Source organism: Stegostoma tigrinum, chromosome 4 (assembly GCF_030684315.1).
Source record: "Stegostoma tigrinum isolate sSteTig4 chromosome 4, sSteTig4.hap1, whole genome shotgun sequence".
Classification (NCBI taxonomy): Eukaryota; Metazoa; Chordata; class Chondrichthyes; order Orectolobiformes; family Stegostomatidae; genus Stegostoma; species Stegostoma tigrinum.
In genome coordinates, this window is record NC_081357.1 from 94166391 (window position 1) to 94192974 (window position 26584).

At 40.8% G+C, this 26584-nt stretch overlaps 1 protein-coding gene across 2 annotated transcripts in view; it reads right to left on the reverse strand.

Annotated features, from left to right (window-relative positions):
• galnt2 (UDP-N-acetyl-alpha-D-galactosamine:polypeptide N-acetylgalactosaminyltransferase 2) overlaps positions 1-26584 on the reverse strand; it is a 121635-nt gene that overhangs the window by 79113 nt on the left and 15938 nt on the right. The window contains exons 2-3 of one of the 2 annotated variants that reach the window (XM_048530528.2): positions 21566-21708; positions 11978-12071 (exon numbers count right to left, since the gene is read on the reverse strand). In XM_048530528.2, the coding sequence (XP_048386485.1) occupies positions 11978-12071; positions 21566-21670 (199 nt within the window). In that variant the 5' untranslated portion in view covers positions 21671-21708. The remainder of the gene's footprint in view (positions 1-11977; positions 12072-21565; positions 21709-26584) is intronic. The other variant, XM_048530529.2, reaches the window with a different exon arrangement.

Sequence of the window (26584 nt, forward strand, 5' to 3'; positions counted from 1 at the left end):
AGAGGTGTACAAGATGATGAGAGGCATAGAGTGGATAGTCAGAGACTTCTTCTCAGAACAGAATGACTATTATGAGGGGGCATAATTTTAAGGTGATTGGAGAAATGCATTGGGCAGATGTCAGACGTAGGTTCTTTACACAGAGAGTGGTGGGCGTGTGGAATGCGCTGCCAGCAGTGGTAGTGGAGTCAGTTACACTAGAGACTTTTAAGTGACTCTTGGATAGGACATATGGAGGATAGTAAAACGTAGGCTATGTAGGGTAGTTTGATCTTAGCAGGATAATAGGTCAGCACAACATTGTGGGCCAAAGGGCCTGTACTATATACTTATATGCCAAGGTTATGTCATATCCTCTCTTTGCCTTCGCGATTTTCCTCTTAAGAATGCCTCTACACACTTTATACTCTTCAAGAGATTCATTTGATCCCAGCTGTCCACATCTAATATATGATTCTTTCTTATTCTTGACTAGAACGTCAATATCTTTATTCATCCGTTGTTCCCTACTCTTACCCGCCTTACCCTTCGCTCTTAACAGGAACATAATGCCTCTGAATTCTCATTATCACACTTCTGAAAGCCTCCCATTTTGTCAGCCATCCCTTCACTTGTGAACAGTCTACTCTAATCAACTTTTAGAACATAGAACATAGAACAGTACAGCACAGAACAGGCCCTTCAGCCCACAATGTTGTGCCGACCATTGATCCTCATGGATGCACCCTCAAATTTCTGTGACCATATGCATGTCCAGCAGTCTCTTAAATGACCCCAATGACCTTGCTTCCACAACTGCTGCTGGCAACGCATTCCATGCTCTCACAACTCTCTGCGTAAAGAACCTGCCTCTGACATCCCCTCTATACTTTCCACCAACCAGCTTAAAACTATGACCCCTCGTGCTAGCCATTTCTGCCCTGGGAAATAGTCTCTGGCTATCAACTCTATCTATGCCTCTCATTATCTTGTATACCTCAATTAGGTCCCCTCTCCTCCTCCTTTTCTCCAATGAAAAGAGACCGAGCTCAAAAAAGCTTTTGAAACTTCTTTTCCCATGCTATTAAAATTTGCCTTACTCCAGTTAAGAACATTGACTTTTATGGAAGGCTTAGCCTTTTCCATAACTATTTTAAAACTAATAGAATTATAATCACTAGTTCCAAACTGATTTCCTGCTAACACTTTAGTCACTTGCCCTGCCTTATTGCCCAAGGTCATGTCATGCTTCTTCTCTAGCAGTGACATTTATATATTGATAAAAATTTGTTGAACACACTTAACAAATTCCTCACCATCCTAGCCTTTAACACTATGGCAGTCCCAGTCAATGTTTGGAAAATTAAAATCTACTATTACACCCCTATTATTCTTACATATATCTCAGATCTCTCTAAATATTTGCTCCTCAATTTCCCTCTAACTATTGAGGGGGCTTTAGTACAATCTCATTAAGGTGATCATCCCTTTCTTATTTATACCCATACAGTTTCACTGGATGATCCCTCAGAAATATCCTCTGTAATTACTGTACTAATGTTTTCCTTAATCAAAAACACCACCCCCTCTTCTCTCTTATCTCCCTTCTATACGTCCTAGATCATCCAAAATCCAGTACATTGATCTGCCAGTCCTGTCCTTCCCTCAGCCAAGATTCTGTAATAGCTATGACATCTCAGTCCTCTGGTCCCACATATGCCCTAAGTTCATCAGCCTCACCCGTAAGACCCCTTGCATTGAAACGAATGCAGTTTACGTCTTCATAGTTACATTGTTCTGTGGCTTGTTCTTGTCATCCATTTCTAACTAAATTGCTCTTTTCTGATTCAGAACCATCCTCATCTATCTTTCTATTTTTACTGCTACTTACGCTGGAACTTTATAATATGCTTTCTAGAAGACCAAAGGAAATAATATCACGAAGACTTGTATTTGCTTGATATGTTTCACAGCCTCCAAATATTCCAAAGCACTTTATAACCAATGAAGTGCTTTTCAAAATGTAGTTATTTCAGAATGTAAGAAACGTGACTGAGAATTTGTGCATAAACCCCCACAATCAGCAATATGATCAGGACTGGATAAAGTGATGAAGGTGGCTGGACTTGAAACAGCAATCCTGTTTTTCTTCCACAGATGCTTGCTGAGTTTCTTCGGTATTTCTTGTTTTTGTAGCAAAGATAATTCCCCTGCTCTTCTTCAAAAATAGTGCCAAGGGATTTTTAATTCACCTGAGGGGTCGACAGGGCTTTGGTTTAATGTCCCATCCAAATAATGAATTCTCAGACTTGCCCCCCGATACACTACTTCAGTCATTTGTTCAAAAGTTTACATCAGATAATTATGTACATGCAATCTGTACACATCCATGCTCTCTCTGCTGAAACTGTTCAGTGACTTTATTCTTTATTATGGTTTCTAGCTACTTCACAACAACACATGTTATGCTAATCGATCCATAGTTCCCTGACTCCCTTCTCTCATTATGCTCAAATACTGCAGTGACATGCACAATTTACCAATCTAAAGAAACAGTTCCTGAATGAAGAGAACTTTTGAACGATCATAATCAGGGCATTTTTAATTATCTCACTTACTTCCTTTAAAATCCTGGGATGTAAGCCATCTGCTCCTCAAGATTTAACAGTTTTTAGTGCTTTTATCTACTATATTACTGTTATTTTATTTATGTTAATTTTGGTAAGTCCCCGTCCAATATTAGTTTCCTTGGAATGTCAAACATGCAGACCACTTCCTCCACTATCAATACTGATGTAAGGTATCAGCCATTTCATTATGTTCACTAACAATATCAATGCTAACAGTTTTCATTATCCCAACAACCCGCCCTTTCTTAACATAACCATAAAAACTATTGTGTTTGTTTTAATATTCCTTGCATACTTATTTTCAAATGTCCTTTATGTAGTTTTTACTGCTAGCTTTGTCACCACCATCTGCCATCCAATGTATCATTCTAATTCTCCGGGTTCTGTGCTATTTTCACAACTTTTGCATGCTTTTGAATTCTTTTTTGAACATTTACCAGAGAACTTCTGTTGTATTACCTATTACCGGATGTACCAGCATTACTCTGGACAATCTGTCCCTCATCAGCAGAGTAAGTCTTACTCAAGTCTAGAATTATACAACCTATTTAATATTTATCTCTTTTAGATGCAAGAACAGGTTAATGAACACATAACTTAACGAAGATAATAAAGTGTGAAGCTCAGGAGCTCCTGAGATGCTGCTTGGCCTGTTGTGTTCATCCAGTTTCACACTTTATTATCTTGGATTCTCCAGCATCTGCAGTTCCCATTATCTCTGATACATAACTTAACAAACGCAGTTTGAAGTGTATTTATTTCAATGCATGGAGTATAACAGATAAGGAGATGAGTTTTGAGCCTGGATTAGGACATGGAACTACAATGCTATAGCCACTGCAGAACAGAAAAGTACAGGACTGACATCCCAACATTTCAGGCATAATGCAAAGAGATGTAAAAGGTTTTGGGGAGTTACCTTACTGATTAAGGAAAATGTCACTGCTGTACTAAAATCAGAACATCTTTAGTGGGGGGTAGCAGTCATCCAGCAAGATCAAATAGGTAGAACACAAGAATAAGAAAGGTGCAATCACTATGATGATGTTACATATAGGCCTCTGAATAGCCAGCAGAAAATAGAGCAACAGATATGTAGGCAGATCATAGAAAGATGAAGATAGTGATAGAAAAGGTTAGCCAGGATCTAAAAGTTAAAGTTCTAAATTGGAGGAAGGCCAATTTTGACAGTATTAGGCAAGAGCTTTCAAAAGTTGATTGTGGGCAATTGTTTGCAGGTAAATGGGAAGCCTTCAAAAACGAGATAACCAGAGTCCAGATACAGTACATTCCTGTTAGGGTGAAAGGCAAGGGTGATAAGTGTAGGGAATGCTGGATGACTAGAGAAATTCAGGTCTTAATCAAGAAAAAAGGAAGATTATGTCAGGTACAGACCCACAGCAATGTGGTTGACTCTGAACTGCCCTCTGGGCAATTAGTGATGGACAATAAATGCTGCCTAGCCATCCCATTAATGACTAAGGAAAAAAAAATCAACAAGGTTACCTATGTGTGGAAATGTGGGAAATGGGAGCGATACCAAATGAGTATTTTGCATCAGTGTTTACTGTGGAGAAGGATGTGGCAGATATAGAATATGGAGAAATAAATAGTGACATTTTGCAAAATGTCCATGTTACAGAGGAGAAGGTGCTGCACAGTTTAAACTGTATAAAAGTGGATAAATCCCCAGAAACTCTGTGGGAATCTAGGGAAGTGATTACTGGGCCCCGTGCTGAGATATTTATATGATTGTTAGCCACAGGTGAAGTGCCGGAATACTCAAGGTTGGCTAACATGGTGCCATTTTTTAAGAACGGTGGTAAAGAAAAGCCAGAGAACTATAGACACGTGAGCCTGACATTAGTGGTGGGCAAGTTGTTGGAAGGAATCCTGAGGGACAGGATTTACATGTATTTGGAAAGGCAAGGGCTGATTAGGGACAGTCAACATGGCTTTGTGTGTGGGAAATTGTATCTTACTAATTTGATTGAGTTTTTTGAAGAAGTTACAAAGAGGACTGATGAGGGCAGAGTGGTGGACGTCATCTACATGGGTTTCAGTAAGGTGTTCAACAAGGTTCCTCATGTTAAACTGCTAGCAAGGATAGATCATATGGAATACAGAGAGAATTAGCCATTTGAGTATGGAACTGGTTTGAAAGTAGGTGACAGAGGATGGTGGTGGGGGTTACTTTTCAAACTGAAGGCCTGTGATTAGTTATGTGCCACAAGGATTGATGCAGGGTGCACTAGTTTTTTGTCAATTAAATCATTCATTTGGATGTGAACACAGGAGGTATGACTAGTAGGTTTGCAGATGACCCCAATATTGAAGGTGTCGTGGACAGCAAAGAAGGTGACCTCACAATACAACAGCCCCTTGATCAGATGGACCAATGGGCTGAGGAGTGCAAGATGAAGTTTAATTTACATAAATGTGAGGTGCTGCATTTTAGAAAGGCAAATCAGGGTGGGACTTATACACTTAATGGTAAGTTCCTAGGGGAGTGTTGCTGAACAAACAGACCAAGGAGTTAAGGTTCATAGTTCCTTGAAAGTGGAGTCGTAGGTAGATAGGATAGTGAAGACGGTGCTTGGTATGACTGCCTTTATTGGTCAGAGCACTGAGTACAGGAGTTGGGAGGTTATGTGGCAGCTGTGCGGGATACTGGTTAGGCCACTTTTGGAATACTGTGTGCAGTTTTGGTCTCCGTGCTATAGGAAGGGTGTTGTGAAACTTGAAAGAGTTCAGAAAAGATTTACAAGCATGTTGCCAGAGTTGGAGGGTTTGATCTATTGGGAGAGGCTGTATAGGCCGGGGTTATTTTCTCTGGAGGATCGGAAGTTGAAGGGTGACCTTATAGAGGTTTATAAAATCGAGGAGCGTGGATAGGGTAAAAGACAAGGTCTTTTCCCTGGGGCAGGGGTTTCAAAATTAGAGGGCATAGGTTTAAGGTGAAAGGGAAAAGATTTAAAAGGGACTGAAGGGGCAACTTTTTCATGCTAAGGATGGTCCATGTACAGAATGAGCTTCTCGAGGAAGTGGTGAAGGCTGATACAATTACAACATTTAAAAGGCATCTGGATGGGTATATGAATAGGAAGGATTAAGAGGGATATGGGCCAAATGCTGGCAAATGGGACTAGATTAATTTAGGATATCTGGTCGGTGTGGACAAGTTGGACTGAAGGGTCCATTTCCATGCTGTACACCTCTATGACATTGTCTAAAAACAACACAGGTGTTGTACTGGGTGATTTTAACTTTCCCAATATTGACTGGAACTCCTTCACCACCAGGGACATGGATAGGGCAGAATTTGTTAGGTGCATCCAGGAAGGCTTCTTGAATTAAAATGTAGATAGTCCATCTACAGAAGGGGCCATACTTGACCTATGTTTGAGGAATAAGCTTAGCCAAGTGATCACATTTCACTGGGGGAGCATTTCGGGAACAGCAAATCACAACCCCGTAAGTTTTTAGACTGTTACAGGTAAGGATAAGGCTGGTCATTGGACGAAAATGCTAAATTGGGAAGGCTAATTATAACAATATTGGACAGGAACTGCAGAAATTAAGATTTGGGCAGCTGTTTGAGGGTAATTTCACATCTGACACATAGGACTCTTAAAAGCCAGAGATCAGAGTTCAGGTTGTGAGGATGAAAGATAAAGATAGCAAGATTTGGGAACCTTAGATAGCAGGGGATATTGAAAGTTTAGTCAAAGAGAGAAAGGAAGCCTACATAAAGGTCAGGAAACCGAAATCAGACAAGATCTCGAGGAATATAAAGGGAGCAGAAAATAACTTAAACATGGTATCAGGAGGACTAAAAGGGACCATGAAAAGTCCTTGGCAAATATGATAAAGGAGGACACCAAGACATTTATATATGCATTACGAGCAAGAGGGTAGCTAAAGCAAGGGTAGGTCCACTCAAGGACAAAGGACATCATTCATGTGTGGAGACAGAGGTCCTTAATAACTACTTTACATAGGTATTCATAAAGGTGACGGACATGGATGATGATAAGGTTAAGGAAGGGTATGTTGACATTCTACAGAATATTGAGATTAAGAAGGAAGAATGTTGGGTGTCTTTAAATCAGTAAGTTGACAAGTACCCAGGGCCTGAAGGGATCTATCCCAGGAGGGGAGGGAGGAGATACCTGGGACTGTGACAGAGATTTTTGTATCCTCTTTAGCTACAGGAAGATGCCAGAAGACTGCAGAATAGCCAATGTTGTTCCTTTGTTTAAGAAAGTCAACAAGGATAATGCAGAAAATTATAGGCCAGTGAGCCTTACATCAGTGGTCAGAAATTATTGGAGAAGATTCTTAATGACAGGATTTACTTGCTTTTGGAAAAGAATGGACTTATTAGGGACAATTGGCTTGGCATGGTTGGCATTACAGAGGAAGATCTTATCTCAAATTTGATTGAGTTTTTTTCAGGAAGTGACGAAGAAGATTGATGAGGATAGAGCAGTGGATGTTGCTGACATGCACTTTACTAAAGCATTTGACAAGATCCCTCATGGTAGGCTGATACAAAAAATTAAGTCACATAGAAAATCCACAGTGATTTGGTAAGTAGAATATAAAATTGGCTAGTAGAATAGTAAGTAGAATATTAAAATTAGAAAGACAGTTGTTTAGGGGTGTTTTTCTGATTGGAGATCTAAGACCAGTGGTGTTTCACAAGAATCAATGCTGGAACCTCTATTGATTATAATATATATAAATGATTTAGTTGAAAACCAAGGTCATCTAATTAGTAAGTTTGAAGACGATGAAAAATAGTGAGAAAGGTTGTCAAAGATTACAGCAGGACACAGTTCAGTTGAAAGGTGAGCGGAGAGATGGCAGATCGAGTTTAATCCAGACAAGTGTAAGGTGACACATTTTGGAAAGGTCAAATGCAGAGGAAAGTATGCAGTAAACGGCAGGATCCTCAGGAGCACTGATGTAAAGAGAGCTCTTGGAGTGCAATCCATAGCTCCCCAGAAGTGGCATCTCAAGTGGATAAGGTGACAAAGAAGGCATACAGCAGCCTTGCCTTCATCATTTGGGCCATAGGGTTTTAAAGTTGGTACATCATGTTGCAGCTGTATAAACCTTTCTTTAAGCCACGTCTGGAGTATTGTGGACAGTCTGGTTAGTCACACCATAGGAAGGATGTGGAGACTTTAGTGAGAGGGTGCAAAAGGTTTAATAGATGTTGCCTGGATTTGAGTGTATTAGCTATAAGGAGAGGATGGACAAATTTGGATTGTTTTTGCTAGAAAATTGGAGGCTGAGGGGTGATCTGACAGCAGGATTTAAAATTATGAGAGGTATGGATAGAGTGGATGTTTAAGTCTTTTTCTGATAGAAGTGTCAAATACAAGAGGGCATGGGTTTAAAGATGAGAGGGGAAAAGTTTACAAGGAGGTGTTCGAGGCAAGTTTTTTGTTTACACAGAAGTGGTAGGTGCCTGGGACATGCTGCAAGGGGAAGTGAAAGAAGCAGATACAGTAGCAACACTTCAAAGTTCTTAGGCAGCCACATAAACAGACAGGGAATAGAAGGCAAAAAACCAACGATACTGGATATCTGAAACAAAAGCAAAAATTGCTTGAACAATTCAGCATCGATGGAGACAGAAAGACTTAATGTTTCGGTTCCAGAGATCCTTCTTCAGAAGTGAATGTATCTGGGAAAAGGTTGAATTTATGCTGGAGCTGGGGTTGAAGGAAGGGGAATAGCAAACGATAGGTGGAGATAGAGTCTAGAGAGAGAGAGAGAGAGAGAGAGAGAGAGAGAAAACAGTAGGACAGACAAAATAATGGGTAAAATTCAACCTGGGAGAATCAATAGCTGCTAATGGGGACCATTAGTGGCTGACAATGAGTTGTTTGTTGTAACAGCTTATGTGATGACAAGTTATGCAGTCTTGGATAGCAAGCAGGGGGGTAAGTCAACAGGCAGACACAACACCTCCAGTGATAGCAAGAAAAGGTGCTGTGGGGTTGTGGTAAGATATTGGGAGTGGAGGAGAAATGGACCAAGGTATCGTGGAGGGGACGGTCCCTGCAGAAGGCTGACATGGGAGGGGAGATGAAGCATGTATCTGGTGGTGGCATCCCACTGGAGGTAGTGAAATTGTGGCTGATGGTACTATGTATGTGGATACCAATGGGATCGTAGGCGAGGCCAACGGGCACCATATAATGACTGTTGTCAGAGGAAAGACAGAAAGTAAGGGCTGGAGTGTAGAAGATGGGCCTGATACAGCTGAGGGCCCTGTCAAACACGTTTTTGGGAATCCTCAGTTCAGGAAGAAGGTGGACATTTCAGAGGGATAGAGGATATGGACCATGCACAGACAGACAGGAATAGTTTGGAACAGCACAGATATGATGGGCCAAAGGGCCTGTTCCTGAGCTGTACTGTTCTATGTTCTATGCCTGTGAGACTGATTGCTGTACTTTTTAAAACCAAGCCACCAGCTCTTGGTGACAATTTATAGTTATTTACAAGTAGCTAGAATCTATTTATTGGTAATACCTGTAAATCATAATTCACATTAAGCTTTCTGTTAACCTGGGTCTTAAAAGACAAGTAGTTTGGTGAATCTTGCATACTTTGGTAAAATGCATTGACTTCTGTGACAACTCTGGGAATAGCGGGACTTGATATCCAGTGTGCCGACTCAGCAATGCACGACAATCATTTGAGATTAATTCATTGCAATTAAATAAATAATTTCTTTTAAACGAAAATTTGAAGGTAAGGCCTTGGTTTGCAAACTTTGCCTTAGATAAAATGGGAATAACCACTACACAGAAGCTCTCTGTGACAAATGCTATTTGCCACCCTAAATCATAAGCACTCCATTAGGGATTCCTGGATATAGTTTGTCAGCAAGAATACTGGAAGACTGGCTTTCCATGAAGAACTAGATCAGGTACTGGCCAATGAAAAAATTCAGTGCTTACTGATCCACTCTGAGCACAACTTAAATACAGGCTCTGTTTTGCAACAGCTTTCCTAGAAATTTTCCATCAATAGGAGATCAATGTTTGTCTTTTTTTGGATTCACTGTTTGCACAGCCATTCATTTTAGCAGTTTTTCTAACAGTTCATCAACATTCATATTTCAACTAAGCATTTATGAAATGGAATGACTTGTGGGATTCTTGAATAATGCTAAGGTATTTGTATCATACAATTCTCATTTTCTTCTGGAGAGTTGGAGGGGGTGGAGGGAGGGAATACTTGGCAAGCAGCAAATTCCACTTAAAAGGAATAAAACTTTCACACTATATTCAAGATTCACCTAAAATTTAATTGTCTGAATAAAAAGGTGTAAGGATCAAAAAGAGAAACAATAAAACAGAAAGAAAAACTATTAATCTTACAATTTGTGCAAAAGAACACAAAAAAAGGGTGCAGGGTTGGAAACATGCGATAAAGGCACTACAAGGAGAACAAGAGATGCCAGTGATTGTGGGTTTAAAACATCAGGGACCAAATCATCCAGAAAGGACAAAACAGATAGAGGGAGGACAAGGCGAGAAAAGAACCTTCCAATCACAAAGAGACATTATGTGACAAATGCACTGACTCATGCGCTCCTGTGTGAACTGGAGTAATATGAAATATTAACAATTAATGAATATTTATATAAAACAGAAAAATGACACATCTTTCCAAAATGTACAAACAAAAGCTCCATTACAAGAACACAGACTTAAGAGAAAATCATTCAGTCTGTCGAGATTATTCACCATTTGATTAGATCGTGGTTGATATTCAACCTCAATACTAATTTCCTGCTCCATCAACATATCCCTTGGTGTTATGGTTATGGTCTCAATTTTCTTAATACAATCTTTAAAATATAGTCTCAAAACATAGTACTCAAATTGTAATCCATTCTGCAAACTATCTAAGCTAATAAGTTATTGGCTATGAGAACTCAAACTGACCAGACGAATGTATGGAGCATACCATCTCTCCATGAAAGACAGTCACAGCCATTATGTCCAAACATCAACTACATTCAGACAAATGTGAGCTCCCTTGTTAAAAAGACTTCAAAACACCTCTACAGCTTTGGTACAATAAATGCAGTCTTGGACTGTATTCCCCTTTTAAATTTATTTGCTCAAGGGATGTGAGCTTGCAAAGCCAGCATTTTCTCTCCAACTTGAACTGTTCTAGACAAAGTGCTAGTAAATCAGCTTCTTAAATTGCTACAATCCAATAAGTGCAGATAAGCCACATTGCTTTCAGGCCTCTTGATCAAGTAAAGGAATGGCTACAATAGTGTGTGGTTTGGAATGGAATTTCCAGGTGCAGGTCACACGTATGAAACGCATTGTCAAAGGAGGCTTGATGAGTTGCTGCAATACAATTTCTCGATGACACATACTGCTGCCAATGGTACAGGGAGAATATTGAAGGTGGTTAATATGATGTCAAACAAGAGATTGCTTTGGCCTGAGTGAAGTTGAGTAATTTGAGTGTTATTTGAACTGTACTCATCAAGCAAGTGGTCAGCATTCCATTGCACTCGTTATTGATGCGTTGGAAATTACTGACAAGCTGTGTTGAGGGTTCGTGACATAGTAAGATGAATAATTTGCCACAGTCTCTAAACCGTTCTTATAGTCTCAGTATTTACATGTTGATCCATTTAAACCTTTGATCAATGGTGACGCTTGTTGCACATAGGAACAGATTACTGTAATTTTTCGGGAGTTACAAATTGTGATGAATACTATGCAGTTGTCATCCGACATTTCCATTTCCGACTCCATGATGAAAGATCATTGATGATTGCTGAAAGTGGTTTGGCCGATGATGCTATCCTCGTCAACCCAAGTCAATTAACAACTAACATTTTAGAGAAGGCCTTGTGATTGTCCCAAAAACTCACACTCTAAGATTTACTTTTTAAAATAAGTCAACACATGAGAGGCATAGATAGAGTTGATAGCCAGAGACTATTTCCCAGGGCAGAAATGGCTAGCACAAGGGGTCATAGTTTTAAGCTGGTTGGTGGAAAGTATAGAGGGGATGTCAGAGGCGGGTTCTTTACACAGAGAGTTGTGAGAGCATGGAATGCGTTGCCAGCAGCAGTTGTGGAAGCAAGGTCATTGGGGTCATTTAAGAGACTGCTGGACATGCATATGGTCACAGAAATTTGAGGGTGCATACATGAGGATCAATGGTCGGCACAACATTGTGGGCTGAAGGGCCTGTTCTGTGCTGTACTGTTCTATGTTCTACGTTCTAACACAGGTAAAATGTACATCATTGGCCACACCAGGTTTTCACCATTGCAGTGTCATAGAGTTTCAGCTACTTTTACATACCAGGTGGTAATGTCTCGATGTTCTGTGCTTGTCCTTCTGCTTTGTTGTTCTGACCATTCTTTCTCTTATTTGGATCTAGAGAGTTCCATTCATCCTACAAAACACAATCACAAACATTAAGTGGATTGTAAAAGTAGCTGTATTACATTGTTGCGAGCATCTAAAACACTCAATTTGAACACTTGTTATACATTAAAGTTGTTGAGTGGGACACACATTACTTCCACGTGAACGTAAAAACTTCAGAAATAGGGACAGAAGACCATCCAGCTCCTCAAGCCTGCACTACCATTACATATGATCATGGCTTATCTGCTGCCTCAACTCCACTTTCTGACCCACTCCCCATATCATTCTGAGAGATCAGAATTATCTAACTCAGCCTTCAATACACTCAAGAATTGAGCATCTATGATCTCTGGAGTGGAGAATTCTAAGTGAAGAAATTTATCCCCACCTGTGGGTAGAATGATTAGCCCGTCATGCTGAGACTGTGCCTCAGGGCTCAAGATAAAAGAGAATACCTGCCAGGTCAGGGGTTGAGGGCCTTAGTTAAGAGAGAAGGGTCCAAAGGAAATGGGGAGGGGGGAGCTGTTGAATTGGTAAGGGAGAAAGAGGCTAAAAGAGATAAAAGAGAAAGGAGGATAGGTTCCAACCAGATAGGGGAAAAAGAGAATGTTGCAAAGGGAGTTGAGGGGAAGAGGGTGTCGTGAGATGAAAGAACAGGCTGCAACAGGTAAGTGGGGAGGGTTACTAAACCCTGATGGATGTAGTGGCAGGAAATTCCAAACAGGTTTATACCTTTCAACAAAGGAACGAGCAGCACGGTGGCTTACTGGATAGCACTATTGCCTCACTGCACCAGGAATCTGGGTTTGATTCCAGCTTCGGGCAACTGTGTGTGGAGTTTGCACATTCTCTCTGCGCCTGCATGAGTTTCCTCCAGGTGCTCCAGCTTCCTCCCACAGTCCAGAAGATGTGCAGACTAAGTGGATTAGCCATGCTCAATTGCCCATAGTGTGTAGGGTGGGAAATGCAGGGAAAGGGTAGGGGGTGAGTCTGGGTGGGATGCTCTTCAGAGGGTCAGTGTGGACTCAACCGGTCAAATGGCCTGCTTCCACACTGTGGGGATTCCACAATTCTATGACAGCATGATATGAATAGTCAACTAGCAAGGAGCCAAACAGTTTAAGGCTACGTAAGTTGAAGGGCTAACCTGTGAGAAAAATAAATTGGATGCTACTGTCATGAAAATTGCACCAGGTATTAAATCTAAATCGGAGATACAGTAGAAAGGTTAATATCTGCCTTGTTAAAACCTTCCAGCTTTGTACACATACATTGGAAACACATTAGGTGTGGCCTCACCAGTTTGTGAAAGATATATTTAGAAAGCTAGCTTTATGTCTACACAGACAGTTATTTTGAAAAGAAACTTTTGTTGCTAACTTAAAGTGCTGTCTTTAAATGTTGCGACATCTGGGAAATTAACGCTTGTGTGTTTGGGCTTTAGGTTTAATGGTAGGTTGATAATCATTGATAAAATTGATGAATTCTTCTTTTTCCGCTTCTGCGCAAGTCCAAGTGTCCTAAATTAACACAAATGCTGAATGTATCTTTATTACACTACTGCATCATGTAATAAATGTGCTCTGTGAGAAAGGAAAAAAAAGCTCCTGAGCACCAAAACGTTGCCCCTACCAAAAATCAGAAAGTAGACCTTGAAAAATCCCAAATGTCAAGAGCCCTTGAAAGAAATTTTTCTTGTACTATGTTATGAAACCATGTTCTAGATTCCACAATGAAGGGAAACAACCTCTTAGTGTCTACCTTGTTAACTCCTTTCAGAATTCAAGCTTTGATGAGATCATTTCTCATCTTGCTAACTTCCAGAGAGTACAAGTCCAATTTACTCAGAATTCCTAAATAAAATCTGAAAGAATTGCAGGTGCCGTAAATCAGAGACGACGTTAAAAATTGCTGGAAAAACTCAGCAGGTCTGCAGAACTGTTATGAGGAAGGCATCCAACCCAAAACATGAAACCTAATTTCTGTCCACAGATGCTCCCAGACCTGCTGAGTTTTTCCAGCAATTTCTATTTTTACTCAGAATTCTTTATTGGACAACTCTGTCCTCCCTGGGAACAATTTAGTTGACCTTTGCTATGCCACCTCCAAAGCAAGCATATCCTTTGTTAAAGAAAGAGTCCAAAACTACTATGGATGTGGTCTCACCAAAGCCTTATATAATTGTAGAAGGGCCTCATCATGGTTGTGCTTCAGTCCCCTTATGATAAAGACTAACATTCTATTTGCCTTTCCAGTTCCTTTCCTGCATTTTAACTTCTTCTGTTCCTCATACACCCAAGTCTCTCTGAACATCAACATTTAAAAGTTTCACTTCTCTTAAAAAAAGTCTGTTTTCCTATCCTAACTACAAACTGAATAACCTCGTATGTTCCACATTATACTTCATCTACCACCTCACTGCCTACTCACCTAAGCTGTCAACACCACTTTGCAACTTCTTTGTTAACTTTCTCACTTAGTTTTGTAGTTTCCAAATTTAGATAAATTAATTGTTAGTTCTTCATCTAAGTGATTAGTATATTTTGTAAATAGCTGAGAGACCAGCACTGGTCCTTGTAGTTACTGCTTGCCAAATGACCTTTTTCCTACACCGTGCTTCCTGAAAGAATGGCAGAAAGAGTAAGGATGAGAGGACGTGTTTTAGAATCTAATAAAATGTAGCCAAAAGGTTGCTAAAACTGGGAGAAAAAATAGAATGAGAGGAAGCGAGGTTGGAATGTAAAAACAAATTGTAAACGATTTTGTAAGTATTTGAAAGAATTGAAGCTAAAATGAATGATGATCTCTTGTAGGCTATGACTAAAGAAATTACCATGGGAACTGAGTAAATGAAAAACCATGAACAAATATTTTGGATGCATCTTCATGGTATAAGATAAAATTGTATGCCAAAAATAAGAAATAAGAAAGACGAGCAAGAGTGAAGAAGTTAAGGCAATAATAAACTCACATTGTACTCCAGACGTGGTCTGACCAAAGTACTATATAATTGTAGAAAGGATTCTTCATTGTCATCAGACAAACTTAGATGAACAAAATCCAACAACTCCTAAGCATCTGACGACCCACATTCTAGGGTTTTAAAAGAGGTACTTCCAGAGACAGTGGATGCACCAATTATACTTTTCCAAAATTTCTTAGATTCTTGGATGATCCTATTGGCCTGGAACATAACAAATGTTACACAGTCATTCAAGAAAGGCGGGGTGGGGAAGAGAAAAAAAACAGGGACCTATAAGCTAGGTAGAACATAGAACGCAGGAACCATAGAGCACAGAAACAGGCCCTTCAGCTCATGATGTTGTGCCAAACATGACACTGAGCACAACTAATCCCTTCTGCCTGCCCTTGGTCCAAACCCCTCCACTGCTTGCATATTCATGTGCTTATTTAAAAGTATCATAAATGACCTTATCATATCTGCTTCTACCACCACCCTTAGCAGCACGTTCCAGACCTCTACCACTCTGTGTAAAACAAGAAATTGCCCCTCACGTCACCTTTGAAGATTTCCCCTGTCACCGTAAATGCATGCACCCTGGTTTTCAACTCTGGGAGAAGGATTCTGACCGTCAACTCTGTCTATGCAATTCATAATTTTACAGACTTCTTTTGAAGTGTCCCCTCAGCCTCCAAGTTTTTCTAAACTTTCCTCAGAATTAATAGCCACTAATCCAGTCACTAATCAACTAACCCTGTTGTACCTCTTCTGCACGCTCTCCAAAGCCTCCACATCCTTCCTGTAATATGGCGACCAGAACTAAACTCAATACTCTTAAGTATGGCCTATCCTAATTCTTACAAAGATGCAACATTTCATCCTGACTCTTGTACTCAATTCCCTGACCAATAAAGGCAAGCATGCCATACATCTTCTTTACCGCCCTATCCACTTGCATGGCCACTTTCAGGGAGCTACGGAGTTGAATGCCAAGATCCCCCTTTACATCAATGCTGTTCTCGGTCCTGCTATTAACTGTATACTTCTCCTTAATATTTTATCACCAAAAATGCAGCATTTCACATTTACATGGATTAAACTCCATCTGCTATTTCTTCACCCATATCTGCAACTGATCCATATCCCACTGTATCCTTTGACAACCTTCTACACTATCCACAGCTCCTCCAATCTTTGTATCATCTGCAAACAAACTTACTAACCCACCCATTTACATCCAAGTCATTTTATATATATCACAAACAGCAGAAGTACCAGTATGGCTCCATGCAGAATACCACAAGTCACAGACCTCCAGCCTGAAAAACAACCTTCCACCACTACCCTCTGCCTTCTTCATCTACGTAACCAAGTCACCGTGGATCCCATGCATCTTAATCTTCTGGATGAACCTTCCAAAAGGGACCTTGTTGAAAGCCTTATTAAAATCCATGTAGACAGCATCTATTGGTCTATCCTCATTGTTAATCTTATCACGTCTTCAAAAAATTCAATCAAGTTAGTAAGACATGACCTGCCCCGAACCATGTCATGCTGACTGTCCCTAATTAGGCCATGCTTTTCCAAATGCACAGAAATCCTATCCCTAAGACTTCTCGCCATAGTTTCCCAACCACCAATGTGAGACTCACTAGTCTATAGTTTCCTGGATAATCCCCATTTCCCTTCTTGGGCTGAGGAATAAAACTAGCTACTCGCCAGTCTTCCAGTACCTTTCCAGTGGCAAGCAAGGATACAAAGATCTTAATCAAGGCCCCAGTAATCTCCTCTCTTGCCTCTCTCGATAACCTGAGGTAGGTACCATCAGCCATGGAGACTTAATCGACCTTAACACTCTTCAAGAAACGCAACATCAATTTTTTCTTGATTTCAAAATGCCCTTGCATATTTGCATACACCACATAAATCTCATTACCCTCTGTATCCTTCTCCTGAATACTGATGCAAAGTACTCATTTAGGATCTCACCCACATCCTCTGCCTTCGAGCACAAATTTCCTCCTTTATCCTTGAGTAGTCCTACCCTCTACTTGTTATCCTCTTATTTTTAATGTTAGTATAGAATACCTTGGGATTCTCTTTAAAACCCTACCTTCCAAGGTCATTTCATGGCCCATTCTTGCTTGCGCTCCTACCTGTTTTCTTTATATTCCTCAAGGCCCTGTCCAATTTTGGCTTCCTAAACTTTACACATGCTTCTGTTTACTTTTGACTGAATTCATAACCTCCCTTGTTATCCAAGGGTCCCCTACTTTGCCAAACCCGTCCTTCCATTTACGAGAACGTGCTGTTCCTGAATTCGCATCAGCAGGTCTTTAAACAATTCCCACATGTCAAATGTGGGCCTGTCTGCTAACAGCTCCCCTCAATTAACACTCCCTAACTACTACCTAATACTGACGTAATTTGCCCTCCCTCAATTAAGTACCTTGCTGCAAGGTCCTGACTTATCCTTATTCATAGCTATCTTAAAACTTAAGGAGTTGTGATCACTGTTTCCTAAATGGTCTCCCATTGCAAGGTCAGTCACCTGGCCAGGCTCATTAATTAATACAAGGTCCAGTATGGCCACTCCTCTAGTTGGACTATCCACACACTGTTTCAAGTAGCCCTCTTGGTTACACTTAAATTCTGTGCCATCTAAGCCTCTTGCTATAAAGGAGTCCCAGTCAATATTGGGGAAGTTAAAGTCACCCATTATGACAACTCTGTTGTTATTGCATCTTTCCATAATCTGCCTACACGTTCTTTCCTCAATGTCTCGGTGGCTGCTGGGCGGCCGAAAGTATAATACTATCAGAGTGATTGCATCCGGCTCGTTTTTGAGCTGTACCCATACTGCCTCAGTGGATAAGTCCTTCAGCATGCCCCTTCTGTGTGAAGATGTAACATTCTCCCTGACTAGTAATGCAAGTCCTCCACCTCTGTTACCTTCCTCTGTATTTCATCTATGACAACAAAATCCTGAAACGGTGAACAGCCAGTCCTATCCATCTCTCACCTAAGTCTCTATTACGGCCACAACATCAAAGTCCCATATACTGATCCAGGCTCTAAGCTCATCTGCCTTTAATACTTTTAATAATCTTCGCGTTGAAATAAACACACCTTAGCTGACTAGTGCTATCATGTTCATTTACCAGGCTCTGCCAGTCCATTCTTTCTGATTTACTGGTCTAACATGTACCGTCCCCTCAATCCCTGCACTTGCTGACATGCTGCTGATTCCCAGCACCCTCCCACTCTAGATTAAACCCTCCCAAGTAGCACTAAGTGAGCCTCCTGTGAGATGGTTTGACATCAGCCATAAGTAAAATGCTGGAGTCCATTATTAAGCCTTGTCACTATACTTGGAAAATCATAGTATAGCCAAAATCAACATGGTTTTACAAAACAGAAATTATGTTTGATACATTTATTATGTTTTTACAGAATGTAACTAGAGTATTAGATAAAGAGGAACCAGCAGACGTAATGTATTTGGATTTCCAAAAATCATTTAAGAGGGTAAGACCATAAGACCATTGGAGTGGAAGTAAGGCAATTCGGCCCATCGAGTCTACTCCACCATTTAATCATGGCTGATGGGCATTTCAACTCCACTTACCCACACTCTCCCCATAGCCCTTAATTCCTTGAGAGATCAAGAATTTATCAATCTCTGCCTTGAAGACAATTCATGTCCTGGCCTCCACTGCGCTCCGTGGCAATGAATTCCACAACTCTCTGGCTGAAGAAATGTCTTCCTCAATTCCGTTCTAAGTTGACCCCCTCTAATTCTAAGGCTGCACCCACAGGTCCTAGTCTACCCGCCTAACGGAAACAACTCCCCAACGTCCACCCTTTCTAAGCCATGCATTATCTTGTAAGTTTCTATTTGATCTCCCCTCACTTCTAAACTCTAATGAATACAATCCCAGGGTCCTCCGCCATTCATCGTATGTTAGGCCTACCATTCCAGGGATCATCCATGTGAATCTCTGCTGGACATGCTCCAGTGCCTGTATGTTCTTCCTGAGGTGTGGGGCCCAAAATTGGACACAGCATTCTAAATGGGGCCTAACTAGGGCTTTATAAAGTCTCAGAAGCACATCGCTGCTTTTACATTCCAACCCTCGAGATAAGTGACAACATTACATTCGCTTTCTTAATCACAGACTCAACCTGCAAGTTAACCTTTACAGAATCCTGGACTAGAACTCCCAGATCCCTTTGTGCTTCGGCTTTATGAATTTTCTCACCGTTTAGAAAATAATCCATGCCTGTATTCTTTTTTTCAAAGTGCAAAACCTCGCATTTGCTCACGTTGAATTTCATCAGCCATTTCCTGGACCACTCTCCTAAACAGTCTAAATCTTTCTGCAGTCTCCCCACCTCCTCAGTACTACCTGCCTGTCCACCTAACTTCGTATCATTGCAAACATTGCCAGAATGACCCCAGTCCCTTCATCCAGATCATTAATATATAAAGTGAACAGCTGCGGCCCCAACATTGAAACCTACGGGACACCATTTGTCACCGGTTGCCATTCCAAAAAAAGAGCTTTTTATCCCAATTCTCTGCTTTCTGTATCACAGCCAATCCTTAATCCATGCCAGTAGCGCACCTCGAACACCATGGGCCCTCGCCTTACTCAGCAGCCTCCTGTGATGCACCTTATCAAAGGCCTTTTGGAAGTCTAGATGGATAACAAAGGTCCCACAGAAAAGGCTAATCATAAGTTAAGAGTTGAAATTGAGATAAATAAAATCATGGATGGACGGTTGGTTAATGCACAGACACAGACAGCAGGGCTAAATTGAATATTTTCAAGTAGGGAGTCAGTTAACTTGTGAAATGTCACAAGGATTAGTGTGGGGGCCTCAACTGTATACATTCTTTATGAATAACTTATACAAAGTCACAGAAAATAACGTAGCCAAAGTTTCTAACTGCAAATCTAGATAGGATGTAAGCTTTGAGAATGCCACAAAGAAACGCCAAGGAACAGAGGTTAGGTGAACGTGTAAAATAGCAGTAGGTGAAATATAATCGGGCAAGTGTGAAGTTATTCACTTTTACAGGAAGAACAGAAATGCACAACATGTTTTAAAAAGGCCAGAAATTTCAAATGTTAATGTTCAGAGAGATTTCAGTGTACTTGTACAAGGAATAGGGCAAGTTAACAAGCAAATACAGTAAGCAAAGTTAAATGACTTTTACTATTAAAAAATTTGATTACACGAATAAAGAACTCTAACTATAATTGTACAAGGCTTTGGTGAGGCCACACCAGGTACTGTGTCAGATTTTGCCTTCAAATTTAAAGGCAGGGGATACATACCTTGAAGGCAATGTAAGTTTATTAGGTAGCTCCTGGATGACAGGGTAATTCTATAAAGAGGAACTGAAGAATCTAGAACTTGGGTTGCAACCTCAGGGTAAGTAATCAATCATTTATCATAGTAGCATTTAATCTATCAATTATAGATAAGGAGAAACATCTTACTGAGAGAACTATGGACACTCCAGGATGGCATGGACAGAGTTTTGATCCCTCACAAAGGATGTGGGTAGAAGCTGAAAAGAGGAATGAGGGAAAAGATCTGGCACAATTGTGTTGCAAGGCAGAACGGGCTTCTGGTACTTATGGTCTATTCCTGCTCCTATTTCTTACATTCTCAAGTCACTTCACAATACATCTCTGCATGGAAAATAAATCAACCCATATGAGCAGAGATAATGGGAACTGCAGATGCTGGAGAATCCAAGATAACAAAGTGTGTAGCTGGATGAACACAGCAGGCCAAGCAGCATCTCAGGAGCACAAAAGCTGATGTTTTGGGCCTAGACCCTTCATCAGAAAAAACCCATATGAGCCTCTAGTTTGTTTCTCTTGTTACAAAATGCTTCAGGGCTTAGAATTAATGTCTGGGTATACTGTCTCAATGGGATGTAAATAATGAAAATAACAACAGATAGAATACCACAATTCACTGACCATCCCCATTAAGCACATCTGTGTTAGTCTGCTAAACTTTGACCAAAAAGTGAAATTAATTTTTCATTCCACTCTCTTACATAAGATATCAAAATGGGAAATTGTTACCCTCCTCCCACCATTACTGTTTGCCACTTTTCTCAGTCAAGCTCTTTTGCCTCTTTCCCTTTCCTAACCTTCAGGCCATGTTCTACTCCATCACTTTCCTTCACAATTTTCTAATCTCTCTTCATCATCACCACCACCCACCCCATCCATGTTCAGTCATTTTCCCTGACCTTTTACCCAGCTGACCATGAATATTATAATCGATCTCAACTCTCCTTGAGCAGTGTCAAAGGGGATGAGTACTGCTCACTCATGCTTCAATACCACTATGGACCAAAAAGTCTGTTTCTGTACTGTATGACTCCCTCACTCTTTAATAATGATAGAACCAGCAACAAATATTAATGACTACCTAAGCTGGAACCCCAACTTTGTCTGCTACTCTAACTCTATGTATTCTAGGATATTGGAATGACTGTTTTTGGGTCAGGATAAAATGCAACAAACCTTCAAAACGAGATCGACTATTTTCTGCAGGCTAGCCAATAGCAAGGGAGACGAAGAAAAAAAATGACATCTTTCACAATCTCCAGATGTTCCAAAACGCTTCATAGCCAAAGGAGTGCATGAATCAAAGTATTCTGGGTAATCTAACATGGAGGACAGGAAAAAAATTGTGATTTTTATTTAGGTATTTTCAATATTGCTGCCGATTTCCTCAAATTCCAGGAACAGTAGTTACTGTTTTATAAGCTGTTTCATTGTTTTGGAATTCTGCGGAAAAAAATTCAAAACAACTGCACTTCAAACAGGAAGACGGACAAAGGCAGTGACTATATGGGAAGTGATTCAAATGGAGAAAGAAACCCACACTGCATTCTGACCCAGCAGTAACCTGTACAACTGCTGCCTATGCTGTTTGGTTTCAAGTGTCTTCGGGCAGAGTTCGTTCTATGAAAAGTAAACAAACAATGAAATTTACAGCTGACCTTAGAGAAACCTGTGTGGGAGGTGACAGTAGGGGAGCAGCCATGTGGCTTTTTAAAGTATAACCTCACTGTTTTTCTTTTGTTAATCTGCAATGGTGAGGAGAGTGGGTTCTTTATTGATTGTGTTTTTACTGAGATCTGTCTCTTGACTAAACTTTAAAAATATAAGAACATAGGTACTAAGTAAACATGGAGCAGTCTTTTTAGAGAAGTATGATTGTGCTATTTTCCAGATCTGTTGATTGTTAAGGTGCAAAGATGGCCTTTAGCAGTGTGTTGTGCTCTTCCTATTGGATGTTGAGGATTAGTGAGAGTTTCCATTTTAGTGATGATTATGTCTGTAGGAGGAATGTTTGATTGCAAATCCTATCAGATCACATGGATCGGCTGAAGTGGCAGTTAGAGGCAATGAGGAACTTACAGCAGCTAGGGGGCAGTTGCAGGGAGGAGATAAACTGAAGATGCAGTCAGGTAGATGGATGAAAAGTAGGAGAGGGAGGCAGGTAGCACAGGAGTCTCCTGTGGGTATCGCCATCTCAAACAAATATGAAGTTTTGGAAAATGCAGGAGTCTATGGACTCTCAGGAAAATGTAGCACTGACAGCCAGTTTTCAAGTAGCAAGACTGACTATAACATAATTAAGGGTACGCCAACTTCCAAGCGGTCAATTGTGATAGGGGACTCTCTAGCCAGAGACAGAGACAGAGGATTCTGCGGCCAACAGCAAGATATCAGACTGGTGTTTTGCCTCCCTGGAGCCAGGATCAAAGACACCTCAGACAGGGTGCAGAATATTCCCATATAGGAGAGGGACCAGCAGGAGGTTGTTGTACACATTGGACCTGATGACAAGATAGCAAGAGAAAAGAACAAGTCTGAGGAGAAAATACAGGAAATTAGGCAGGAACTTAAAAAGTATGTCCTCCAGGACAGTAATATCTGGATTATTCCCGATGCCACGAGCTAGTGAGGGTAAGAATGGGAGGATGGAACAGTTGAATGTCTGGCTGAGGATCTGATGCAAGGGAGAGGATTCACATTTTTGGATCATTCGAATCTCTTCTGGGGTATAAGGACAATTGCACTGAATTGGAAGGGGGCTAATATACTGGTGGGGAATTTGCTGGAGCTGCTCAGGAGGATTTAAACTAGTTGGGGAATGGGGAGACCGAGGCAGATAGTAAGGAAAAGATCAGTCTGAGACTGGTACAGTTGGGAAAAGGAATACATCAAACAGACAGGGCAGGCAGGAACAATGTAGAGAATAAGGTAGGACTTATGAATTAAACCGCATTTCTTCCAATGCAAGAGGCCTGACAAGGTAAGGCAGATGAATTCAGGGCATGGTTGAGAATATGGGACTGGGATATCCTAACAATTACAGAGACATGGTTTAGGGATGTACAGGACTGGCAGCTTAATGTTCCAGGGCATAGATGCTATAAGAAGGATCAAAAAGTGGACGAGAGAGGAGAGGGAATTGGCATTTTGGATTAGGGATGACTTTACAGCTGTACTTAGGGAGAATATTCCTGAGAATACATTCACGGAAGTTATTTGGGTGGAGCTGAGAAACAAAAAAAAGGTATGATCACCTTATTGGGATTTTACTATAGACCCACAAATAGTCAGCAGGAAATTAAGAAACAAATTTGTAAGATCTCAGCCATCTCTACGAATAATGGGGTGGTTATGGTAGGGGATTTTAACTTTCCAAACATAGACTGGGACTGGCACAGTATTCAAGGCTTGAATGGAGAGGAATTTGTAAAATGTGTAGAGAAGATGCAAAACTTGACCTACTCTTAGGGAAAAAGGCAGGGCAGGTGATCAAGGCATCGGGGGACAGCACTTTGGGGCCAGTCTTCAAATTTCTATCAGTTTTAAAACAGTGATGGAAGAAGATAGACCAGATCGAAAAGTTAAAGTTCTAAATTGGACAAAGGCCAATTTTGATGATATTAGGCAAGAACTTTCAAAAGTGGGTTGCGGGGGACAGATGTTCACAGGTGGAAAATGGGAAGCCTTCAAAAACGAGATAACCAGGGTCCAGAGACCGTATGTTCCTGTTTGGGTGAAGGGCAAGGGTGGTAATGTGTAGCGAATGCTGGATGACTACAAAAACTCAGGTTTTGGTCAAGACTAAGGAGGAAGCATATGTCAGCAAAAATATACCCTAGAAGGGTATAAAGGCAGTAGGGCCATACTTAAGAGGGAAATCAGGGAGGGTAAAAGGGAACATGACAATAGCTTTGGTAAATAGGGTTAAGGAGAATCCAAAGGGATTTTATAAATACATTAAGGACAAAAGGGTAACTAAGGGCAGAACAGGACCCCTTAAAAAGATTAGCAAGGCTGTGTGGAAACACAGGAAATGGGGGAGATAATAAACAAGTATTTTGCATCAGTGTTTACTGTGGAGAAGGATAAGGCAGACATAAAATGTGGGGAAATAAATAGCAATATCTTGAAAAATGTCCATGTTACAGAGGAGGAGGTACTGCACAAGGATTAATATGCATAAACGTGGATAAAACCCCGGGAGACCTGTGCGAAGCTACGGAAGTGACTGCTAGGCCCCTTGCTGAGATAACTCCAGCAAATTTCTTTAGGAGCATGCTGTGCTCTCATCATCACTGAAATAGATTCATAGAGGCTGATATCTCATCATCACGATGCCCTTTATTTACACATGGAGAGTCTTTGAAACTGATCCAGCTCCCTCAGAGCCAGCTGTCAGAGTGATCAGAATCTCTGATACTCCTGTTCTTGTCTGTCAGCCAGGGCTCCCTGATTGAGGCTGTTAATATGGTCCAATCATGGAACTCATATTCTAGGAGGTCCACCTGGCTGACCTGATTACAATCACTGCAACCATCTTCTTCTCAGACAGCTTTCGGTGTTCAGACTGATAATATGCGTGATTGTCTTAAGCAAGCTTCAGGAGCCAACGTAAATGGATGTAAGACCAACATTCCATTGTTTGGGAACTGGGTCATCTAAATTTTTGTCCCCTTCACCATCAGGTCAGAATACCTGAAAATGCTGGAACAAGGAAATACAATAAGAACTGGAAGAAGCATGTGGCTATGGGGACATAGAAAGTGAGTGTGTGGGAGTGACAGTCTCTATTCCTGAAAGTTCAAGATGCAAAGTGCTCTTGATGTTGTAGCATGCAGCAACAGGTTTGATTCATTCCTCAGTCGTGCACCACAGCTGTCACGTTCTACTTCACGAGAAGATTGAAAATGGGCGTTGCTCACGTGGGCATATTGTACAAACCTCGAGATAAACAAGTCAAAAAAGAAACCACCTTTATCCTTATAGCTACTTTTGTGTACAATTAGCTGTGCATAGTTCTTCGTTATACAAATATAAAATGTCAGCATTATGTTCTGAAGTTGAGCTTGATTGGTTTAGTTGGCTGGTTGGTTGATTTGGGATGCGGAGTGACATCAATAGTGGGTTCAATTCCTGCACCAACTGATGTTACCATGAGGGTCCCACATTCTCAACCTCACTTCACGCCATGCTTGAGGCGTGGTGACAAGCAGATTAAATCCACCATCAGTCATCCTTCTCTGTAGCCCTATGGTCTTCTGGGATTATGCCTCCTTTATGTATATTCTGAGATTCTGCCTGTTTGTGCTGTTGTAAAGGAGGGGAAGGGTCTGTAAACATTACAGTAAAATGCTCCAAGCAGCTGAAGGCTACATTAATAGCTCTTTTTCTGGAAAGTTTATGCTGAAAAATGTCTCTGACCACAAGTTCACCAGGTAGTGGCAAGCACAATTAGAACATCTAATCATTAGAACATTCAAGTAAACATCCAAGTGTAGCTTGGTGATGAGAAAAGCCGTCACTGCTAGATCCTTCCAATAAGCTCCGTGTCTCACCCCTGTGCACCCGTGTTCTCAATTTGACTGTGGTGGGGAAGAGACCATTGTCCAGCTCCTTCTGGCTTGTGCTTTTACAAATGAAGGTTTGGTGCAAGGATACAGTAGTTTTTGTTGAGATCGATGCCAGGTAGTTTCATGCAGTTGGACTGTGTCCAGATATTCCAGCCTAGATTGCACTCAGAGGCGAACATTAACTACTGTAAAGACAATATTTTTAAAACTTCATTTAGTTTTGGACCAAAAAAAAGAAAGATACTGGCTTAAACCAAGAAGACAGTGCAAAGAGGTGGCTGCATTTTAAAAATCATGTTTAGTGGAACACAGAGTTGTTTACAAGTTGCTTTCTCCTAAGGAGTAAGAGCAGACATCACAGAGTGGACGGGTTCTTGAACTTAGAGATATCTGCCTGACAACAACACTTCGATTGACTCATGACCATAGACCATAATCTCAGCCCTGTGCATCATGTAAAACATACAGAGCAACACAGTACTATGTTATTCTGTAATCAGTACTTAAAGTTAACGCAAGTCAGTGTGACCAGAGAGGCAAGATTCCTAAACCATGGTAAATAATTTATCTAACAAAAAAAAACTATGGCGAAAGATGTAAGGTACAATGGCTTGCTTCAACAATG